The 20,936-nt window shown below is 41.9% G+C and overlaps 1 protein-coding gene across 1 annotated transcript in view; it reads left to right on the top strand.

The window, feature by feature from the left end:
- The window catches only part of SLC25A12 (solute carrier family 25 member 12), a 236,588-nt gene that overhangs the window by 136,555 nt on the left and 79,097 nt on the right, over positions 1-20,936 (top strand). Inside the window, exon 12 of the mRNA XM_082260302.1 lies at positions 20,879-20,931. Coding sequence (XP_082116428.1) covers positions 20,879-20,931 — 53 coding nt within the window. The remainder of the gene's footprint in view (positions 1-20,878; positions 20,932-20,936) is intronic.

Raw genomic sequence — 20,936 nt, forward strand, 5'->3', positions numbered from 1 at the left:
AATCAATTTCCCTTTTCATTGTGGATACTTGATGTGGCTCCTTTAGATGAGAGACTTCCCGTGTGGTTACTGTTGCAGGCAGAAACATTTGTTTTTTAACAAAAGGAAACCTTTTACATTTTTTTCAACATAGCACTCACATTTTAGTCATCTGAAGAACCACTCTAAGCAACATTTGTACTTACAGTGGTTGTAAAGGCTAAAGTTTTTTTTACTTTAGTGCATTCTCTTCATTAAAGTAAAAAATCCTTCCATATTCGGCTCCCCTTCAGCCCTGCTAAGTACTTACCTGAGCCTGATCTTAATACAAGGCTGCTCTCTCTCTCTGTCCTCACATTGGCTCCTACTGCTGTCAATCAAATAGAGGGAGCAGGGGGTGGGCTTGAGCCAGACTGTACGTGTCAATAGACCTGGGATCGAGCCTGCACGAGTGGCCCCATAGGAAGGGAGAGGCTTGCTATGGGAACACACAAAAGCATTTTTTGGGGCTGCTCCCCCATTCATGGTAAACCGCTTGGATGGACAAATCTTTCACTGCCGGCTATTGTATCCTGACAACCAGCGCCTTCGACTGTCAGATTAGCCAAAGAGTGATTGCATTTGGCTGCAGCCACTGTTCGGTTTACTTTTTTTTTTTTTTCACCCGGTTTATTGGCTTAAAGTTTGTCTGATTCACAGGCATCAGCCAAAAATCAAGCCATGTATGGCCAATTTAACCCTGACCATGTATACAGATTAGAATTTATATATAGTTACATAGTTACATAGTTACATAGTAGGTGAGGTCGAATAAAGACAATAGTCCATCCAGTTCAACCTGTGTAGGTGTGTGTGGCTGTAATCATCTCGCATACCCCTGAATGTTCTGATCCTTGAGATGTACGTCTAGTAGTCTTTTGAAAGCCACCATACTACCTGCAGAAACCACCTCTTGTGGTAGAGAATTCCACAATCTTGTAGCCCTAACAGTAAAGAACCCCCCACGTTGCCTGAGGTTAAAACGCTTCTCCTCTAATCGCATTGTATGCCCCCGAGTCCTCATGCAATCCCTGCGACTGAACAGCTTTTTTTCTAAGCCTAGATCCCCATTGAGATATTTTAAAAATTGCTATCATGTCCCCCCTCAGGCGTCTCTTCTCCAGGGAGAATAAATCAAGCGATTGCAGACGCTCCTCATAATCAAGGTCATAATCAAGGTCCTCCAATCCCCTAATTAGTTTAGTTGCCCTTCTCTGGACCCTCTCCAGCTCCAACACATCCCTTCTGAGGACTGGTGACCAGAACTGGACAGAATACTCCAGATGCGGTCGGACCAGAGTTTTATAAAGTGGAAGGATTATAGTCTTATCTCTGGAATACATCCCTTTCTTTATGCATGCTAATATTCTGCTAGCCTTGGCAGCTGCCACTTGACATTGCATGCTGTTGCCTAGTCTATCATCCACCAAGACACCCAGATCCTTCTCCATTTTTGATTCTCCCAGGGGTTCCCCTCCTAACGTGTATTGTGCTTTTATGTTGCTAGTCCCCAAGTGCAAAACCTTACACTTCTCCACGTTAAACCTCATTTTCCAAGTCGTTGCCCACTCCGTTATTTTGTCCAGGTCATTCTGTAGGATATCTGGTTCATGCTGTGCTGTTATTGCCCTGCCTAATTTTGTGTCATCTGCAAAAACTGATATTGAACTACTGATCCCGTCCTCAATGCTGTTTATGAATAAATTGAACAGGGTTGGTCCTAGGACTGAGCCTTGGGGGACCCCGCTTACTACCTCAGACCAGTCTGAGTATGCGCTGTTTATTAAAGTACAAAAATTCAGCCTAGCGCTCACTCCGAAGGGGAAGACTGGCGTGCTGCTCTCCTCAGGCAGGGAACTTCAACATGGGTACATAGAAAAAAAAGGATAAGGAGGCGCAAACACCTAGTGCATTACCCGTGGTCACTATTTGCAAAATTTTAATAAAAATGCCAAATGCATACTCACAGACGTAAAGATAAAATCATGTTACAAGCATCCACCATGTGTGAACTGGAACAAGTCCTTCAGTCAGGACCGCTAACGCGTTTCGGTGGTCAGGCCCCTTCCTTTTTTTTTCTATGCGCTGTTTATTACCACCCTTTGGACACGCCCTTTTAGCCAGTTCCATATCCAAGAGCAAACCCTGCTGTCGATACCTGCAGACCTTATTTTATAAATTAAGCGCTTATGGGGAACTGTATCAAACGCCTTAGCAAAATCTAGGTACACCACATCCACTGGTCTGCCCCTATCTAGCTCACAGCTCACCTCCTCGTAGAATGTTAAGAGATTGGTTTGACAAGAACGCCCATTGGTAAACCCGTGCTGGTTACTACTGATGATGGTGTTGTCCTTAGCAAACTCTACGATATAGTCCCTTATCATCCCCTCCAGAAGTTTGCATACTACTGATGTCAGACTGACAGACCTTTAATTTCCCTGTATATGCCTCTGACCCTTTTTGAATATTGGAATCACGTTAGCTTTCCTCCACTCCCCTGGTACATCTCCTGTCCTAATACTGTCCGCAAAGATCAGGAACAGTGGTCTGGATATAACCTTACTGAGTTCCTTGAGTACTCTCGGATGTACGCCATCCGGCCTGGTGATTTGTTTGTGTTAAGTTTATCCAGCCTTTCCCTGATTTCACCCTCTGTTAGCCATAGTGGCAAGTCCTGTGTATTACTACTAACCATACAGTCATGGTCAGTGTACCCCTCCGTTTCCTGTGTAAAGACTGACGAGAAAAAAGCATTCAGCACGGTTGCTTTTTCAGTGTCCTCTGTAACCATCCTCCCATCATCGTTAATTATGTGTGCAATATGCTCTGCCCTAGTTTTTTTGCTGTTGATATACTTAAAGAATTTCTTTGGGTTTTTTTTACTATCCTCCGCTATTTGTCTCTCAAAGTCTATTTTAGCCATCTTGATTTCGTGTTTACACTTCTTATTTGCCTCCTTGTATTGGTCGAAAGCCAATACTGTGCCTTCTGATTTAGATTTCCTGAAGGACAATTTTTTTCCCCTAATACGTTTTTTAAAGCTAGGGTTTAGCCAGCCAGGTTTGGCTTTGTCTCTTCTAAATTTATTTCCCATAGGAATGCACTGCAAGATGCCTTTGCTTAATATATTCCTAAAGCATTCCCATTTTTCCTCTGTGGTCAGTGATCCCAAGGTTTGGTCCCAGTTTACCCTTTCCATCAACGAGTACAATTTTGGAAAGTCTGCCCTTCTGAAGTTAAGGGTTCTTATGTTCCCCACTTGCCTTGCTATATTGTTATTTACGCTAAATGTGATCATCCTGTGATCGCTAGAGCCCAGGTTGTCCTGGACCCCTACCTCAGAGATTATGTCTGGGTCATTAGTGATCAATAGATCCAGGGTTGCGTTTTCTCTAGTAGGAGAATCCATCAACTTTGACATGTAATTATCCTGTAAGGTTTCCGTGAATAGGCGGGCCTTCTGTGAGTGTGTAGTCCCCTCTTCCCAGTCAATGTCGGGATAATTGAAGTCCCCCAATATGATGACTGATCCTAGCTTTGCCACTTTACCCAAAAGTGCTAAAAATTCCTGCTCTACCTCCTCCCCTTGTTTAGGTGGCCTATAGCAAACCCCCACAATTACTTTTCCCTTTTCTCCTTCCCTATGGAGTTCTACCCATACGGATTCTAACTCCATACTCATCCCTTCCGTAATGTCACTCCTCTCAATCACCTTTACATTATTCTTGACGTAGAGACATACCCCTCCCCCTCTTTTTCCTACCCTGTCCTTCCGTTACACTGAATACCCTTGGATATTTGCCAGCCAGTCATGTGAGGGGGTCGAACCAAGTCTCCGTTATTCCCACAAGGTCTATGTCCTCCTCATGTACTAACATTTCCAACTCATCCATTTTATTAGCTAGGCTCCTGGCATTAGCATATACCCCTCTTAGTTTTACGGAAGTTAAACGTGATTGGTGGTTATGTTTATTCCTGTTTGGTCTGCGGTTCTCCCGCACAGACCTACCAATTGACGTTGTGGACCTACTGTCGCTGCTGACCCTACCACTGCCTTCAGTCCTCTGCTCCCTCCTAACTGACTCTACTTCTGAGCCCTCCCCCCCGTCTCCTAGTTTAAAAGCTCCTCCAACTTTGTGGCCATCTTTCTCCCCAAAAGAGCTGTACCGCCCCCATTAAGGTGCAGCCCATCCTTACTAAAGAGCCGGTAGCCGACTGAGAAGTCAGCCCAGTTCTCCAGGAACCCAAACCCCTCCTTCCTACACCAATTCCTCAGCCACTTGTTAAGTTCCCTAATGTCCTTCTGCCTCTCCTGTGTGGTTCGAGGTACAGGCAGTATTTCAGAGAAAACCACCTTGGAGGTCCTTTTCCTCAATCTATTACCTAAGTCCCTGAAATCGTTCTTTAGGATCCTCCACCTACCTTTTAACTTTGTCATTAGTGCCCACATGCACCATGACCGCTGGGTCATCCCCAGCCCCGGTAAACAACAAACTGTTCGGTTAACGAGATCTTTTTTACAGATTGCCCTCTCTGTCCTCTTGATAATTGAGTCCCCAACTACCACAACCTTTCTAACCTTTCCTGAGTTACGGCCCCCCTTCTTCCTGGAGCCGTCCCTCCCCTGGCAGCTGGGGGAGGGTGCATGCTCCAGCACTGCCACCCCTGAGTTGATATCCCCCTCAACCTGCAACTCGGCAAATATGTTAGGGTGTACCAACTCAGGACTGGCCTCCCTGACACTCCTCCCACTAACGTTCCTAACAGTCACCCAGCTGCGTACCTCTGCTGCTTGCGTCTCCTCTATTCCTCCCTCCTCTATGCTGGCCCCTGCCAGCGCCTGATGGGTAATGTCCAAGCTCCTTTCCAGGTTGTAGATGCCACGCAGTCTTGTCACTGTGTTCTCTAGATCCACGATGTGGGCTTCCAGAGCAACAAGTTGTTCACATCTTGCACAGCAGTATTCGTCCTCGATTGCTTCATCAAGAAACTCATACATGCCGCAAGAAGTGCACTGAGTGGCATTCCCAATCCTGTCGGACATTATTACCCACTACGCTATGGGGATAATGTTAACGACCTGCTCTTCCTTACCTACACTACCTCTAACTTCCCTGGTACTAAACCTGGGGTACCCACCAGTCGCTAATATACTAACCAGTCACTAAGATACTCACCTGTCGCAAAGATAGCAACAGACGCAAAGATACTCACCAGTCGCAAAGATAGCAACAGACGCCAAGATACTCACCAGTCGCAAGATACTCACCAGTCGCAAAGATAATCACTAGTCGCAAGATCACAAGTCGCAAGATACTTACCAGTCGTAAAGAATCTCACCAGTCGCAAAGATCACCAGTCGCAAGATACTTACCAGTCGCAAAGATCACCAGTCGCAAGATACTCACCAGTCGCAAGATACTCACCAGTCGCAAAGATAATCACTAGTCGCAAGATCACAAGTCGCAACATACTTACCAGTCGCAAAGAATCTCACCAGTCGCAAAGATCACCAGTCGCAAGATACTTACCAGTCGCAAAGAATCTCACCAGTCGCAAGATACTCACCAATCGCAAAGAATCTCTCCAGTCGCAAGATACTCACCAGTCGCAAGATACTCACCAATCGCAAAGAATCTCACCAGTCGCAAAGATCACCAGTCGCAAGATACTTACCAGTCGCAAAGAATCTCACCAGTCGCAAGATACTCACCAATCGCAAAGAATCTCTCCAGTCGCAAGATACTCACCAGTCGCAAAGAACACCAGTCGCAAGATACTCACCAATCGCAAAGAATCTCTCCAGTCGCAATATACTCACCAGTTGCAAATATACTCACCAGTTGCAAGATGCTAACCCTCGCAAGATGCTAACCAGTCGCAAGATGCTCACCAGTCGCTAAGATACTCCCAGTCGCTAAGATACTCCCCAGTCTCTAAAATACTCACGGTTGGTCAGTCAAGAGCACCGTCGGTCAGTCGCAGAGCACCGTCGGTCAGTCGCAGAGCACCGTCGGTCAGTCGCAGAGCACCGTCTGTCAGTCGCAGAGCAGTCGGTCAGTCGCTGACGGTCGCAAGCAAGGTCAGTCAGTCACAGATCCCTAAGTGGTCAGTCAGTCACAGATCCCTATGTGGTCAGTCAGTCAGTCACAGATCCCTAAGTGGTCAGTCGGTCAGTCACAGATCCCTATGTGGTCAGTCAGTCACAGATCCCAATGTGGTCAGTCGGTCAGTCAGTCACAGATCCCAATGTGGTCAGTCAGTCAGTCAGTCACAGATCCCTATGTGGTCAGTCAGTCAGTCACAGATCCCTATGTGGTCAGTCAGTCAGTCAGTCAGTCAGTCACAGATCCCTATGTGGTCAGTCAGCCACAGGTCTGTCAGTCAGTCAGTCACAGGTCCCAAAGCACCGTCACACAGCTGCAGAGATACTCACCAGTCGCCGCTGCTCCTCCTCCCCTGCTTCCGGGAACACTCACCTCCTCAATACTGTGCGGTGTCCGTCCTCTGCCGCAGCTCCGCCGTCCACCGCCGCAGCTTTCAGTCCCGGTCCCTCTCTGTCCCTGTCCCGCCGCTCTCTGTCCCGGTCCCGCAGCCGCCGCTCTCTGTCCCGGTCCCCTACACCCGCACCCGCGCCGGCTTCTGGTGACCTAGTGCGGCTCCCCCGCACATGTCACCCGCGGCTCTCCTCCACGCTCTCCTCCACACAGCTCTCCTCGCTGCTCGCAGTTGCCGCTGCTTGCCGCTGCTTCCTCCTCCCACTCTGCTTCTGGTCTGCTTCTTGCTCGCAGACCGGAAGCAGAGTGGGAGGATTGGATTAGTCAGTGTGCTCAAAACTCCTGGTCTAAATTAATGCTCCAAGTCAGTGCCTTAAGTTGAAGCCACTGGGATCAGCTCTCCACCATCTTGTTGTTTTCCACTTCCTTATCTTCACTGTCATCCAGCCTGACATTCAGACTTTCCAGGCTGCAAGTTATAGCAAGAGGCTCCCCATTCCATATTCATGAGCCAACCGCTCATGGATTAAATACAAATAATGCCATTTCTTCTTCCCATGTGAGTTACTAATTTACAAGTATTTCTCAGCGCTATTAATGCTGCACTTAGTTTGGTGCCCCCCAGTATGTTTTATTGGTCCTTCAGGTGTATCCATCCACCCAGTACTACTATCTTTGTCTGAGGTTCCCTGTTGTTGTGAGACTGTCCATCAGAAGCCCTTACTATGTGATGAGCCTGGTTTTAACTGTCACGGGTATGTGTGTTGCCATTTGTCTTTTCACCACAATAAATCTGTTCATACTACACTCAGATTGCGTACTGCTGTTCTTCTTATCTGTTTGCCTAGAGATACTTCAGTCTCTCCAGAGGTGCTGCATTTGGTGCATTGAGATCAGCCGAGCGTTACCCTGAACGCTCCAATTGGACTGTATGAACTTTTTGCTGTTCTGCATAGACATTGCGCCATATACTCCATTACTACTAATATGACACAGTCTGGCTTTCTTGGTACAACTTTCCCTATGTTAGGTGAATTAAGTCTTATTTTCCTCTGCAAAGTCACACCATGAAGCAGTAGTCCTGTAAACTTTGGAAATAAAAGTGAAGAGCTCCATTTCTACCAATACTGACATCTGATATTGAACAAAATGTATTTTTACAGATTAGATTAGATTTTAGATGAAATATTCACTGTGAAATAGAGTAAATCCTGATAATATTCATTAAACCGGTAATCCTTCTCTTTCGTCTCAATCTAAAATTACATGTAGCATCTTACTCAAACTATGTTGATGGCCAGTTGACCGGGGGTTGGGAGGGTGGTATAATTGCCTGGTAATCAGACTGTCATCATACACATAATCTGTACTAGAGATAATACTGGCAAATGTATCCAGAATACATAATCATCTTAGAACAAGGATCCTGTCCGAAGTCAGTAATTCATATCAACTGGATCCCAATCAGATTGCTTTTTATTGTAACAAGATCAGTGAAAGATGAATTTTTAAGCCCATGCACGGTTTGAACAATTCAAGTGATACATGAGTGATTGCTATCGCTTGTGGCAACTGGGCCATAAATCAAGTGGACATACAGGTAGATCTGTTCATTTGTGGTTATCCTGAGCCTGATCGAGACATAGGCCCTGCAGAAAATTGACTGCTCTAGTTTTTTAGGAGAATGGTGATTTATTTCACTATAGGGAGCATAAGAAGAAGCAGAAACATAATTTTAACTGGGGCATACTTGCAGAACAAGCCTTGTGTGCATTCTGCGTATACTTTTAGCATATACTTTTAAAGCTTTTTAAATTTGTACATTTGTACAAGTACAGTTCTTTAACATAGGATTTTGGTGACTTCTTACTGCAAGTGTGTGGCTTTGAACATAAGAGTGATTTATCTAGTGCAGCTAAAATACATCTGCAGAGCAGCTGTATGATGATGCCTATTAGCCATTTTTTTGAATTATGATGCTTAAATCTTATTCCAACAGTGGTAATGCGAGCAGAATGTAGTTTGAGGATTACTGTTATCTACTACTGCAAAGTTTGAAAAGAACTTTAAAAAAATAAATTTTGGATATAAACGGTCACCTAGCAATGTTGGAATGCATAGGAACAAGGATATGGATAGCAATAAAAAAACACTCTCAAATAATAAAACCATGGCAATCATAAGACCCTACCCCTTATGTATCAACTTGGTACTACTAATCACCTTCTCTTGGGAAATAGATTAAGTGCAGTGAGACTTACAGAAAAAAGATGTTCAAGTAACATTGGCCCTCAAGATCTGCACAATCCAGCTTTCGGGTGTTTGCCTTCCTGTCTTGGTGGTGGTTACATGAACATCGGACTAGAGTAAGAAGATGAATGAGAACACAGACCGCAATAAAACATAATAGAGGGTCTAACCTATTGGCTTAAGTTTCCTTAACAAAATAAATGCATTTCTGTAATAAAAAAAACCTATGTTGCTTGCCATACCAAAAAACAAATCCCACATTTTATCATAATGATCAGCTACTCCATAAAGAGGAAATTAAATATTCTTATTTTAAAAAAATTGTAGTCGTAAATATAGTGAAAGGATAGGTATGTATAACAGTTACCACAAACTGAAGTCCTATTATCTCAACCCAGAATACGCTAATTGCGTTGTTCTGACAACCTACTGACGTACCCTGCACACCTTGGTGTCATTATACCCTGTTTTTAACTAAGGATGTCCCTGTTGCATAGATTGATTAGTTGACTAATGGAATGCTGCCATGTGCCTTAATAGAAGTGCTAGAAGCTTTCGTATTGTTAATCGCATATACACTTTGATTGACCATCATCACCATCAAGGTGAACAAGCCCTATCTGCAGGTTGTCCTTGAGGAACAGTCTGACATCTGGTTTAAGAACAAGTCACATTTCTCTTCGATTTATAGCTTATATTATAGCCAAAGCTTTTTTTGGGAATTGCTCAGGATAGAGTGAGGAATGGTTAGAATTCCTGTCGGGTTTTGCTGTCTAATGTCCAGTTGAAGGATTTATCTTCACTTTTTGTCCCAGAGACAACAAGGTGACACAAGAGGACATACCCTCCTAGACATTCGTCCCCATAGCAGGTTCCCCTTGTTAAAATATTTCCTCACTTACCTGCTGCTCTGGTGATAACCATAATATTTAAATTTCTCATCTAATTCGGGTACAAGGACATGTAGAAAGAAAGAGAGTGAGTCTTCCCAGTGGGGACTGTAGACAACTTTAAAAACTTGACAGGGGTTCTTTCTCTTCCATACACTATCCAAGACATAATAAAAATTGTAGCTGTAGATACACCTACTAAAATAATTAAAACAAATCTATATGGAATTGTACCTTTTCCCCCCCACTCATCGAAACCAAACTGTTCCTCAATAACATTACCAAAAAGCCCTTTATTATCTCTTACAGCAAACACTGTTTTGGGGTTCTCAGGTAAATTCATACGACAAGTGCTTAGGCATTTGGTCATGTTATCACGAAAACCCAGAGTTAAGCTGGTCATATGTGGAGCGAATTATGGTCGGTTCTTGATGAACCAGACGAAATAAGAGGTGTGGATGGCCCTGTTGGCTCCTCCCACTCGACACCATTTGATCTGAAAATAGAAGGGACTGGGTGGAAAAATGTCATCCAAACAGCAGCTGCATCTGGTTAGAAGCAGCCTACGTTCAGGTATTCTCACAATAGTAGGCGCTTGTTGTCGGGATACAATAGCGGCAGAAGAGATTCCGCAGTCCACACTGTTTAGCATAGATGGTGGAAATAATTGGATCTTTTATAGTAAAAATGAAAGTATCACTGGTTTTAAAAAACAATTTACCATCTATTAACCTTCCTAGCGGTATTCCCGAGCGTGACTCGGGGTTAGATTTTAGAGCCAAAAGCGGTAACCCCGAGCCACACTCGGGGTAGCGCTAGGAAGATCGCTGGATCCTGGTAGAGGTTTTACTTACCTTTTCTCCGGGATCCAGCGAAGAATGCGGGCGGTATGCGGCGACGGAGCTTCCTCCCGATCGTCTGCGAGCACCGGCTTCCGTCTCTGGCGACGTGACATCCGCCGGGGGGTGGAACCGGCGGCAAATTCGAATGTAAAACACACCAAACACACTGATACCATTCAAAATTTAAAAAAAATCACATTACATTGCCCCCCAGTGCCTTTTCCTGCAGTTTTACATATATATATATCTATACATAATTCTTGTGAATGAGCAGCCCAAACCAACTGTATACATTATATATATATATATATATATATATATATATATATATATATATATATATATATATATAATAAATGTATACAGTTGGTTTGGGCTGCTCATTCACAAGAATTACATGCAAAATAATGGTACCGCTTTCAGCACCTAAAATCCAAAAGAATCATACCGCCAGGGAGGTTAATGTGAGTGCACAGGCTAGTCAGGCAGTTGGGAAGAGTGAGTTATGTTTTGATATAGGTTTATTTTTTTTTTAGCTAGAGTTCCTCTTTAGGTCTTTACCCAGCGATTGCCAAAGAAACCCCAGCTAAATACAGCAGGCACGGGGCCTGTTCATATGAGACCTAAAAGATCCATCCTTAATATAAGTGCCCTTTGAAGAATGTCTACATGTCAGCACAATCAGCAATCAGGAGAATTGGACAAAGTATAACTGTATAATATATGTGCTAAGACATCAGGAATCGTCTTATTTCACGAACATCTGCAATGGAGTTCAGGCTGAGGTTAGAACACACATGCTATGAAATCAACTGGGTCCCCAAACACTCAGCCCTGACCCTATTTTTCAAATTTGATAAATAAAACTGTTTTGAAGTTCTGTTTTTGTTCTGCCATGTGTTCTTCTGATAGTAATGTTCATAAATTATGAGCATTTTTAATCAATAAATGAATGTATATCTCTGTAATTTATAAGCATACAAGTTTTCTATATTTCGTATAACATATGTAAGGAATATAACAAGCAGAGAAGACTGAATTTACTGTGTGATGCACCATTATCATTATGAAGTGCCATTCTCAGTTTATTTTTCAGTGGAAATCCTTTTCTTTTTTTTTAGTCACTTGTGATTTGCCAAAAATGCACCCTTTTCTCGGTGTGCAAATTCATCTTATAAATCATTTCATTGTGTGCATGTTTTAACAATAATATTTCTATGTACAGCTTGTAAATGTGTTTGTACATGGGGGTGGTCATATTTGATCATTACATATGCAGGTGCTGCTTTTTTCTCGGTAGTCCTGCACAGTGATTGAGCCTCACTGCTGATCCCATAGCAAGTCTACCAAAGTCTGCCTGACTCAAAACAATATACAATCTGCAGTCTGTAATAAAGAAAAATGCTTCCTACACTCACCCTATCCTGTCTCTTTTCATATTACCTTTTAGGTAATGCATCTACAGTCAATTGTATTGAAGCCAATAAAGGCCACTTACAGGCCACTCATAAGCTGGCCATAAATGGATTGAAATCTGGACAGTTTAGCTGAAAGCAGCTGAGTTTTTATCCAAGTATGATCATTCCAAGTCAAGAAAAGTTGATCTAATGATTGCCTCTTCCTCAATGGAACTGCAGCCAATAATGGTTTGCAGTGCTGATCCGTGTTATCTGAGTCCCGCTGCTGGAATCAAATGTCGCGGGGGGATTCCCCATCCACTGAATGTGTGAATGGGAGATTTGGTTCCTTATTTTTGATCAGCCAGCTGTCTGATCAAACAAAAAAAAAAAAAAGATTGGTCTATGACCAGCTTAAGGCTTGGTTCACATTGGTGCAATGTGGGAAACCCTGCGAATCCACTGCGGGTTCCCGCAGGGCTGCGGACAGGGGGGGCCACCAGTCCTCCTGTAGGGGGCCCGGGCACACGGGGACCCCAAAAGCATGGGGAATTGGTGCTGTCGGGCAGGGGGACAGAAGGAAGCCCTGTGTGGCCCTCTGCAGCAGCTGAAAGACAATTTCTCCCCCTCCTGCCAGCTTTCAGCTGCTGCAGGGAGAGACACAGGCACAGGGCAACGTTCCTATACTTGCTTCTCTGACACTGATCCTTTTGCCCTATTCTGGCTGCTTCTGATCCCCACCCCTCCACGTGTGCCTCCCTTTCAGTGTGCCCCCCCAGAGCACTGCAGGCTTCCATGTCCTGTAAAAACATAACAAATTGTAAAATAATAATAATAATCAAAGAAACTAATAATAATTAAACATTGGACAAAAAAAGGGTCCCGCACAAGTTTGGTCCTAATGCGATGTGAATTCAGCCATACAATCCGTACGGCTGAATTTGCATCCCACAGACATTGCATGTGATTTGCACAGCAGTGCGGTGCAAATCACATGCAATGTCTTCCATCGCACCAATGTGAACCCAGCCTTAGTCCTAGTTTGTTGGGTATGGAAAACCGTTTCCAGTTCTAGATTAGCATATATTATAGTTTCCTTGATTGGAAGACACTAGATATGCCATTCATCAATGCATATTTCCGGTCTGTATCATTTTGGAAAGGTCATACGGTACTCTGATGCTTCATAATTGCTCAGTGGACCTTGTATTGACATTGCACTGTTTAACTGAGTGTGTGTATCTCCTATCTACATTACATATCGTGTACTTGGCTGAACCTTATTAAAAATGTATTGAACAAGACAAAGTAAAATGCTCATTATCATCAATAATCCTGCTGGTAGCCAGGAAAGAAAGAGGAACTTTTACTCACAATAATAATGTGATTTGGTAATACTGACACGAATCCTTCTGATTATGTGGAGTGTGAATTTTAATGATTGGCCTGTAAAGTAAAATCCAATTGGGGCAAACATCATAAGCAGTTTAATATTGATTTATGTAAATATTGTTTAAATCTAGGCTTCAGAAGTAATTTAGTCAATATCAGAGTCTTTCAGTCATGATAGGAATCAATAGTAAAAACGAAATAATGTTAAGATCTTTTCAGTTTCTAATTGTAAACAGTTCATGTATATTGAATATTACAATTTACAATTTTAGCGCCTCCACGGCTGTTGGGTGTGACAGAACCAACCCGCACTGTGCTTGAGTGCTTCCATCAGTACACCACTTCCTCCAGTCTTGAACATAGATATCAGATATTACAGCCACATAACATACAAGACTAGTCGACACATAGCTTATATGAAATCTGGAACGATTTATTGAACAAACTCACACATAATATATACCCCACTAGGTCAGGTGAATCTGATTACATTATCGTATGCAAATGAAATTGTATACAGGAATATCATTACCATAACTAAGAAACAACCAACACAAACAGTATAATACTTCCCCTCTAGCAACTAATAGCGGAGAGTGATTTAATTAACTTGAGCTAATTAGTCACTTAAACCAGCTTAAGTGGAGTGCACACAATACGAGCAGACAGATAAACAATAGGTGACGCAATTAACCATGAATTCACATCTAAGCAATGCTTTGATTATTCAGGAGTCACAGATTATATGGCAACAGTCTACAACAGGCTATAAGTCTCACAGTGTAAAGTGGGATTAAATCTTCATATATTTCTTGAGGTATATTGTTGATAAATATTACTGTCCCATTTGAAGTAATCCAAACCACATTCTTAGTGTCCATTAAGTAGTTGTCCATCATTTTCTCAGTCACCCTTAACCCCTAATAGACACAGAGTGACTTCCACATAAGAGGGACCTGGGGGGCTGAGACAGGGGTTTCCCAGTCTCTCTAAGGTAAGCTGGGTTCCATGGGCCCACACCCAAAGTGACTCCCATCAAATCTCTCCCTCTTTGGAAGGAGACTAACACAGGAGGAGATCCCAGACAGGTTGACTTTGAAGTTAGTCTGTAGTTCCAGTCCCTTAATGCCCATACCCACACCGTCCCCCATACAAATTGTTTGAAACAGAGCATTACTTACCCAGCCAACCTCTGCTTCTGCCATAGAACATACCCACCGCTGGAGAGATGTGCGGACTGGCCCTTCTGCTTGGAATCCTTCCAGCTGCTGGAGAGAAGACTGGTGGCTGGGCTCATTTTGTCATGCTGTTGGGGATCTGGGCTGATTGCCCAGCATCCCTGGGGTATACGGGGGGAGACTTTAGTCCCAGACACTTTTACTAGATGAAAATCACTGTGTTTGCAGAGCAAGGCTAGGTAGTCAACCTAATTTCCATTCTTGGCCACAGGAAATGGAGAGATGTGTATATATCTATATATATATATATATATGTAATATAGATACACATGTGTGTTCACATTTTGTAAAAAAAAAATCCTTTTATTCGTGTGATTTATGAGTATGAACTATGCATACTTTTTAAATGAATACTTTAATAAATATTTTGTTTTATTTTAATGGGTTACCTGTGTTCATGTGCCAGTAAAGTCCATGTTATTCAGCTTTCCTTGTCTACATGAATCAGGACGTGGCACTGTTATATCCTTTTATGTCCATGGTGACTGTCCCATAGGGGCATTCTGTTCAACATTACCATTTTAGAGTTGCCACAGCAACAGGAGGTCATGGTAAATCTTCAAGTACAACACCAGTTCCAAAACTAGATTTCTTTTTGCTGTGAAGAGATTCCCTCTTATGTCCTCTTCAGTATCTGAGACAGGATGTAAAGGGAGATATCCCCAATAGGATACAACCAGCTGAAAAAATAACAGATAGAGATTATACACTTTCCCACTCTATCCAGTTAAAAAAAAAAAAAAGTTTTTGGTTTTACATACACTTTAGGGTGCTGTCCTCCTTACATGGTAAAGAGGACACATACTTTATGCATTAATTGCCTGCATTAGGTTCAATTCACAAAGCTTTAACACAAGAATAAGACTCTATAAGTGCTTTTAATTTCCAAATCTCACCTGACTGAGCTGAAAATAACTTGCTTTATTGAAAATAAGTATACATATCCTGGTATGCTGTTTTGTGGAATGACCTTATTGTCCGATGGTTTATTACAGCTATCCATGTGTTCACACACACACACACACACACACACACACACACACACACACACACACACACATATATATATATATAAGTATGTGTAATGCCTCCTCTGTGTTCTACACTTTCTGCTGCTCCACTCATTCATCTCACTTCTTGCTGCTAAAATGTCTCCTTCTGTCAGTCCCTTCACTGGCTACCAGTATTACAGAGATATTGCTTCTAATTCTAACTTCTAATACTATCCCAAAAAGCTCTCTGCTGTCTGTCCTTTCCATACATTTCCTCTCTAGTTTCCAAAAAAACATTTAACAGTCAATTCTATTCTGCTTACTAACATCTGCCTTCTTTGGTACTCATATCGTATGCTGCTTGCCACTAGGCAAACCTTTGGGTGAACCCATAAACTCGACATTTCAAGCAAGCATATCATATCTAAAATGTTCTTTCATGCCACGTCTCATAAGGCAATTATAGTCCCTTTACCTCCCCTCTTGATTCTATAATTTTTGCTTCTGGATCAACCTTTCCCAGTTTGGATGAGCCTTTGAAAAAAAATGTGAGGTCCCAGGTAATCCCTTGTACCCAGTTGCACCCACTGCCAAACCAAGCATGTTTAAAGGGAAAGTTTAGTCAAAATCTAACTAAGGCAAAACCTACTCCCACCCCCATTCTAAACCTATTAATTATAAAACTGTAAAGAAAAGATCTGTGTACTTACCTTTTCTGAAGCCACTCCAGTCGGACTCCATGATTAGCTATCAACGGCAGCTTCAGTGTAGAGGAGGTGCAGCCGACAACAGAAGCCCCACAGTAAGCCTATGGGTGATGCGGCAGCATAGGCATTTGCAGCCATTGTCGGCGATCTCCCCTCTGCACAGAATTCACTACTGGAGAGATCACATGACTGGACCAGAGTGGCTTCAGAATAGGTAAGTAGACAGATCTTATCTTTACAGGGTTGGATAAAATTGGCTTAGAATGGAGGTGGGAGTAGGCTTATTCTTAGTTAGATTTTGACTAGTTTCATTTTAACACAGATATTGTTTTTAACACCAGCCTTCTCTATTTAAAAAAAAGAAAGTCATAAACATTAAATATAAATAAAATACATTGCACAGTTTTTCCAATAAAAAAGCAGACTGTCAAAATTGCAGTGTCCCCTATCGTTGATAGTCTGTATTTATCACTAACCACCAATGTAAGTGGTGATTACAATTTTCACTGTCTGTGCTACTTTACATTGGTGGTAAGTGGGAGGAGGGCTCCCTTACTTAGTGGTCAGTTGGGGAAGGGCCTCCTTACCTTGGTGTTCAGTAGGAGAAGAGTCTCCTTCTACTTAGTGTTTAGTCCCAGAAGAACCCCTAAATTGATCAGTGAAAGGAATGCATCTTACATTTGTGGACAGTAGGTAGAATGTGGAACCTCATTTGAGAAAGGCTGCTCTAGATACTAAGCTTGCATGATCAGGGCTCGCTGTTGATTTCCTTGTTACCATACAATATAGAAAATATGTCTGTGTCATTGAAAGCATTTTATGTCTATTATATCTGTCCTACTAACCTTTTGCATGTTATACAGTGCCATGGGAGACTGTGACGATATATAAATTATTTATATTGTAAACTAAACTTGCACAAAAGATGTCAAAATATACAATAGCGATTCTGTGGAAATTGTTTTTCTGAAAGTAGGAAGTTTAGTCCTTTGGGATAAACCCACCCCTATCACCTAACCCTACCCAGTACTACTATACACATAGTTACATAGTTAGTCAGGTTGAAAAAAGACACAAGTCCATCCGGTTCAACCATAAAAAAAAAAAAAAAAAACAGTATTGAAAACCCTACCATACAATTCCACACAATCCTATACCCGCATGATTATATACATTTTGGCTTGACTGCTAGTCCTGTAACACATACTTTCTTTAACTTACCGCATCTTATTCAAAGCCAAAAGCAGGCATAGGTATAAAAATTTTGGCCTATTATAAACTTATTTGTGATTTTTTCTTTTTTTTTTTTTTACTCTTAACCGGAGTTTTCTTTTCAATCAAAATTGTTATCATTTAATTTCTAATTTAAAAACACTTTTGAATTTCTTTTCATTGGAGCTTATTTCTGCAGTTTTAGATGTTTGTTTAGTATAAAGTGAAGGGAACAAAGAAACTGCAATTTTCAATTATTGCTTTTATAAAATGCAAAATTGCATAATTCTATTGAGTTATGATTGAATATTATTCGACTTAATTGAAGTGTATGGGGTTGTCGCCTTCTGCAAAACGTGGAGTACAAAAACTTATTTTTCAGCTGTTTGAATAAGCCTTTTGTACTTAATTGTGTTTCCCTTTTCTATCAGCAATACAAATGTATATAGAATGTGTGAATGTGAATATCTGTGTTGTAGGAGAAAACAGCATGGTAGCAATTTGATTGGGTTAATTATACGTTTGTATCCACACAGATTTACCACATTGGGTATCAAAACTGAAGCATAGCTCAATAAAACCTCAACACAACAAAACCGTTTTTTAGTTTGAATTTTGGAAGTGTGAAGATTTACAGCTGCCTAAAGTCTTACTTTGGCCACACGTTACTAGGATATTGCTGAGAGGTTTGGTTGTGAGCTTTATGTGCTAGACACATGCCAACCCAAACAACTGCAAGAGAATAATACCCTACAAAGAAAAGCTGGAGCAGGAATGTACTTTCCAACTTACCAATAGATATAAGCTGATAACCAATCTGGCCGTTTTTAACTCATTGATGTACCAGGGATGTGGCTGATGTATGATCTACTTAGTAAGCAAACCAATTTTCACCCATTGCCTATGACAATCTTACATCTAAAAGAACCTTAAAAGCTAAATTCTTTGCCCCCCTATATTTTTGTAAATCATTTTCTAGCTTAAGCGGGCTTATTAAGCATTTGCCTCTACTGTTCTAACTTAATGTTGGCTTTCTTCAAACAAAGTGTTTTTTACTTTTCTGGATAATACTGCTTCTGCTGCACTTCTGCAGCTTTCTAACGAAACACCTCCACATGACCGTTCATGAAAATGCATGGCTGCAGTGCCATTATAAAAGCAACACTATATTGGTGTCTATCAAATGTACAGTGCTTATGATGGGGGGGAAAGAAGCACAGCAGGAAAAACTGGACAGTCTGGTAAAACTAAAACAACTATTTTTTAAGCGAAAAAAAACAACAATAAATGACTACACAGCAAAAGGAAACTCTAACCCCTGTTTAATCCATAAAAATGACGGTGCTTGGTATAGGCAAGGTATGATCTGGAGTAACAATTGATTTGGGTGGGTTAGAAAACTGTCCTGATGACTACTGAGGTCACCTGAGATGGGAGGCACTGACAACATCTGCCTGTGCCGCTTACCTCTTCTCTCTTCTTTACCAATTTACCCTGGATCATTCAGCTAGGCATAATATGCCTGTTCGTGAAGTGCTTAGCCTACTTTGACTGTAGCTTCCCTAGAACTATCACCTGTTTTTTTAGCCTTTTTTTTTGCGCTGTCTTTCTGTAGCATTATCTCTGTTCCCTTCAGATGTTTAATGCTGTTGACACCTGACTCTCCCTCATCACCGTTTCCAAGAACTGCCATTATAATGTGTAAGAATCAACTACAATACCTTAAAATTAAGACCTAGAAAGCCAGATGCCTTTTTTCCACCTTCACAACAAATTGAGCCCTGATTTATGCAAATAACACCCTCTTGAAAGAGAAAGGACTTCTGGTTGATACCATATTTAGAGTGGCAACTGAATGCCCCACTGACTAGATGTCTAAAGCAATCACTCAACCTTTAAAGAACAGAAATACTGATCCTTGGACATTGCTGTTTTGATCTAGTGGCCAACTCAGCACTGGTCTGGTATTTTTGCTCATTAATGCAAGTGTCAGATCTTAAAAGGCCATGTGGAACTCTAGGCTGAATCCGTATCCAGTGGGCATAGCTTTAACTCGCTAATCTGCCTTGGAAATGCTTACCCAGAATGTCTTACTATGTTTGTAGAGGGTTATTTGCACATTGTTCTTTAGCAGGATTACCTTAAATTCTGTCTATGAGTTCGATGTGATTTAGTAAAGTCAATCCTGGGAGTTATAAAATCTGGAAATTGTGGGTGAAGCACAATACGCACTGACATAATGATTGTACAGACTATTCAGTATCTACTCTTTCAACCTGAACTCAGACAGGCTAGAAGGGCCCCATACCAGGGACCTTTGAGCCTGAATGATGAGTTCTTAACAGTATATATATATATATATATACTATCCCTCCTACAATATACAAAAACATTTTTTGTCTTTTTTATTTTGCCCTGCTCTTCCTTTCCCCACCTTCCCGTCATACCCTCCCCACAGCTTCTTAAACCCTACCCTCACCGTCTCTAACTAAGCACCTTATACCCTTCCCTTTACAATAATAGGACCCCCTGTTAGCCACAATGTTAAAGTGATTGTAAAGTCTCATTTTTTTTTTTTAAGTTAAAAATAACAAACATGTTATACTTACCTCCTCTGTGAAGTGGTTTTGCACATGGCAGCCCAAATCCTCTTCTTCTCGGGTCCCTCGTCTTTGCTCCTGGCCCCTCCCTCCTACTGAGTGCCCTCACAGCAAGCAGCTTGCTATGGGGGCAACTGAGCCAAGCCACAGCTCCCAGTGTCTATTCAGACACAGAGCCACCACCTGGCCCAGCCCCCTTTCTCTCCTCATTGGCTGACTGACTTTGATTGACAGCAGCGGGAGCCAATGGCACCATTCTGCTGTCTCAGCCAATGAGGTGGGCAGCCGAGACACTTGTGCAACATCACTGTATCTAGATGGACCTCAGGTAAGTATGAGGGGGGCCGCTGCACACAAGCTTGTAATCTTAAAGCATAGGATGCATTAAGATAAAAAAAACCTCCTGACTTTACAACCACTTTAATGCTGGAGAAATTACTGGATATATAGGAGAAATCATTAAATGACCAACTCCACATGCGCCCTCAAACACAAGTAGAAATACTTCCTTACAGAATGAACACCTCCCACTCACTTTACACGACCAACCGCCTGCTACACACCATCTCTGCATATAGCTAGGCCCATGCTTGATAACCTACCATTTAGACATAGTACAAATAGGGTAACTGCTGATAATTAAAACAAAATTTGTTTTAGATTTTTTTATAATTTATTTATTTCAATGTATATTGTGCATATTATATGTTAAATAATTTTGCTTAAGATGTGCTACAACTCTGAACTAGTGCTGTTAATGGGCATGTAAAGAAAAATAAACAATTGCAGTGCATTCCTTTGAATTACATTATGAAACCCTGATTTATTTTTCCTGTGCAGGTCTTCTACCACAGCTTGTAGGCGTTGCACCTGAAAAAGCTATTAAACTGACGGTAAG

This window comes from Pelophylax lessonae, assembly GCF_965119305.1.
Source record: "Pelophylax lessonae genome assembly, chromosome: 6".
NCBI lineage: Eukaryota > Metazoa > Chordata > Amphibia > Anura > Ranidae > Pelophylax > Pelophylax lessonae.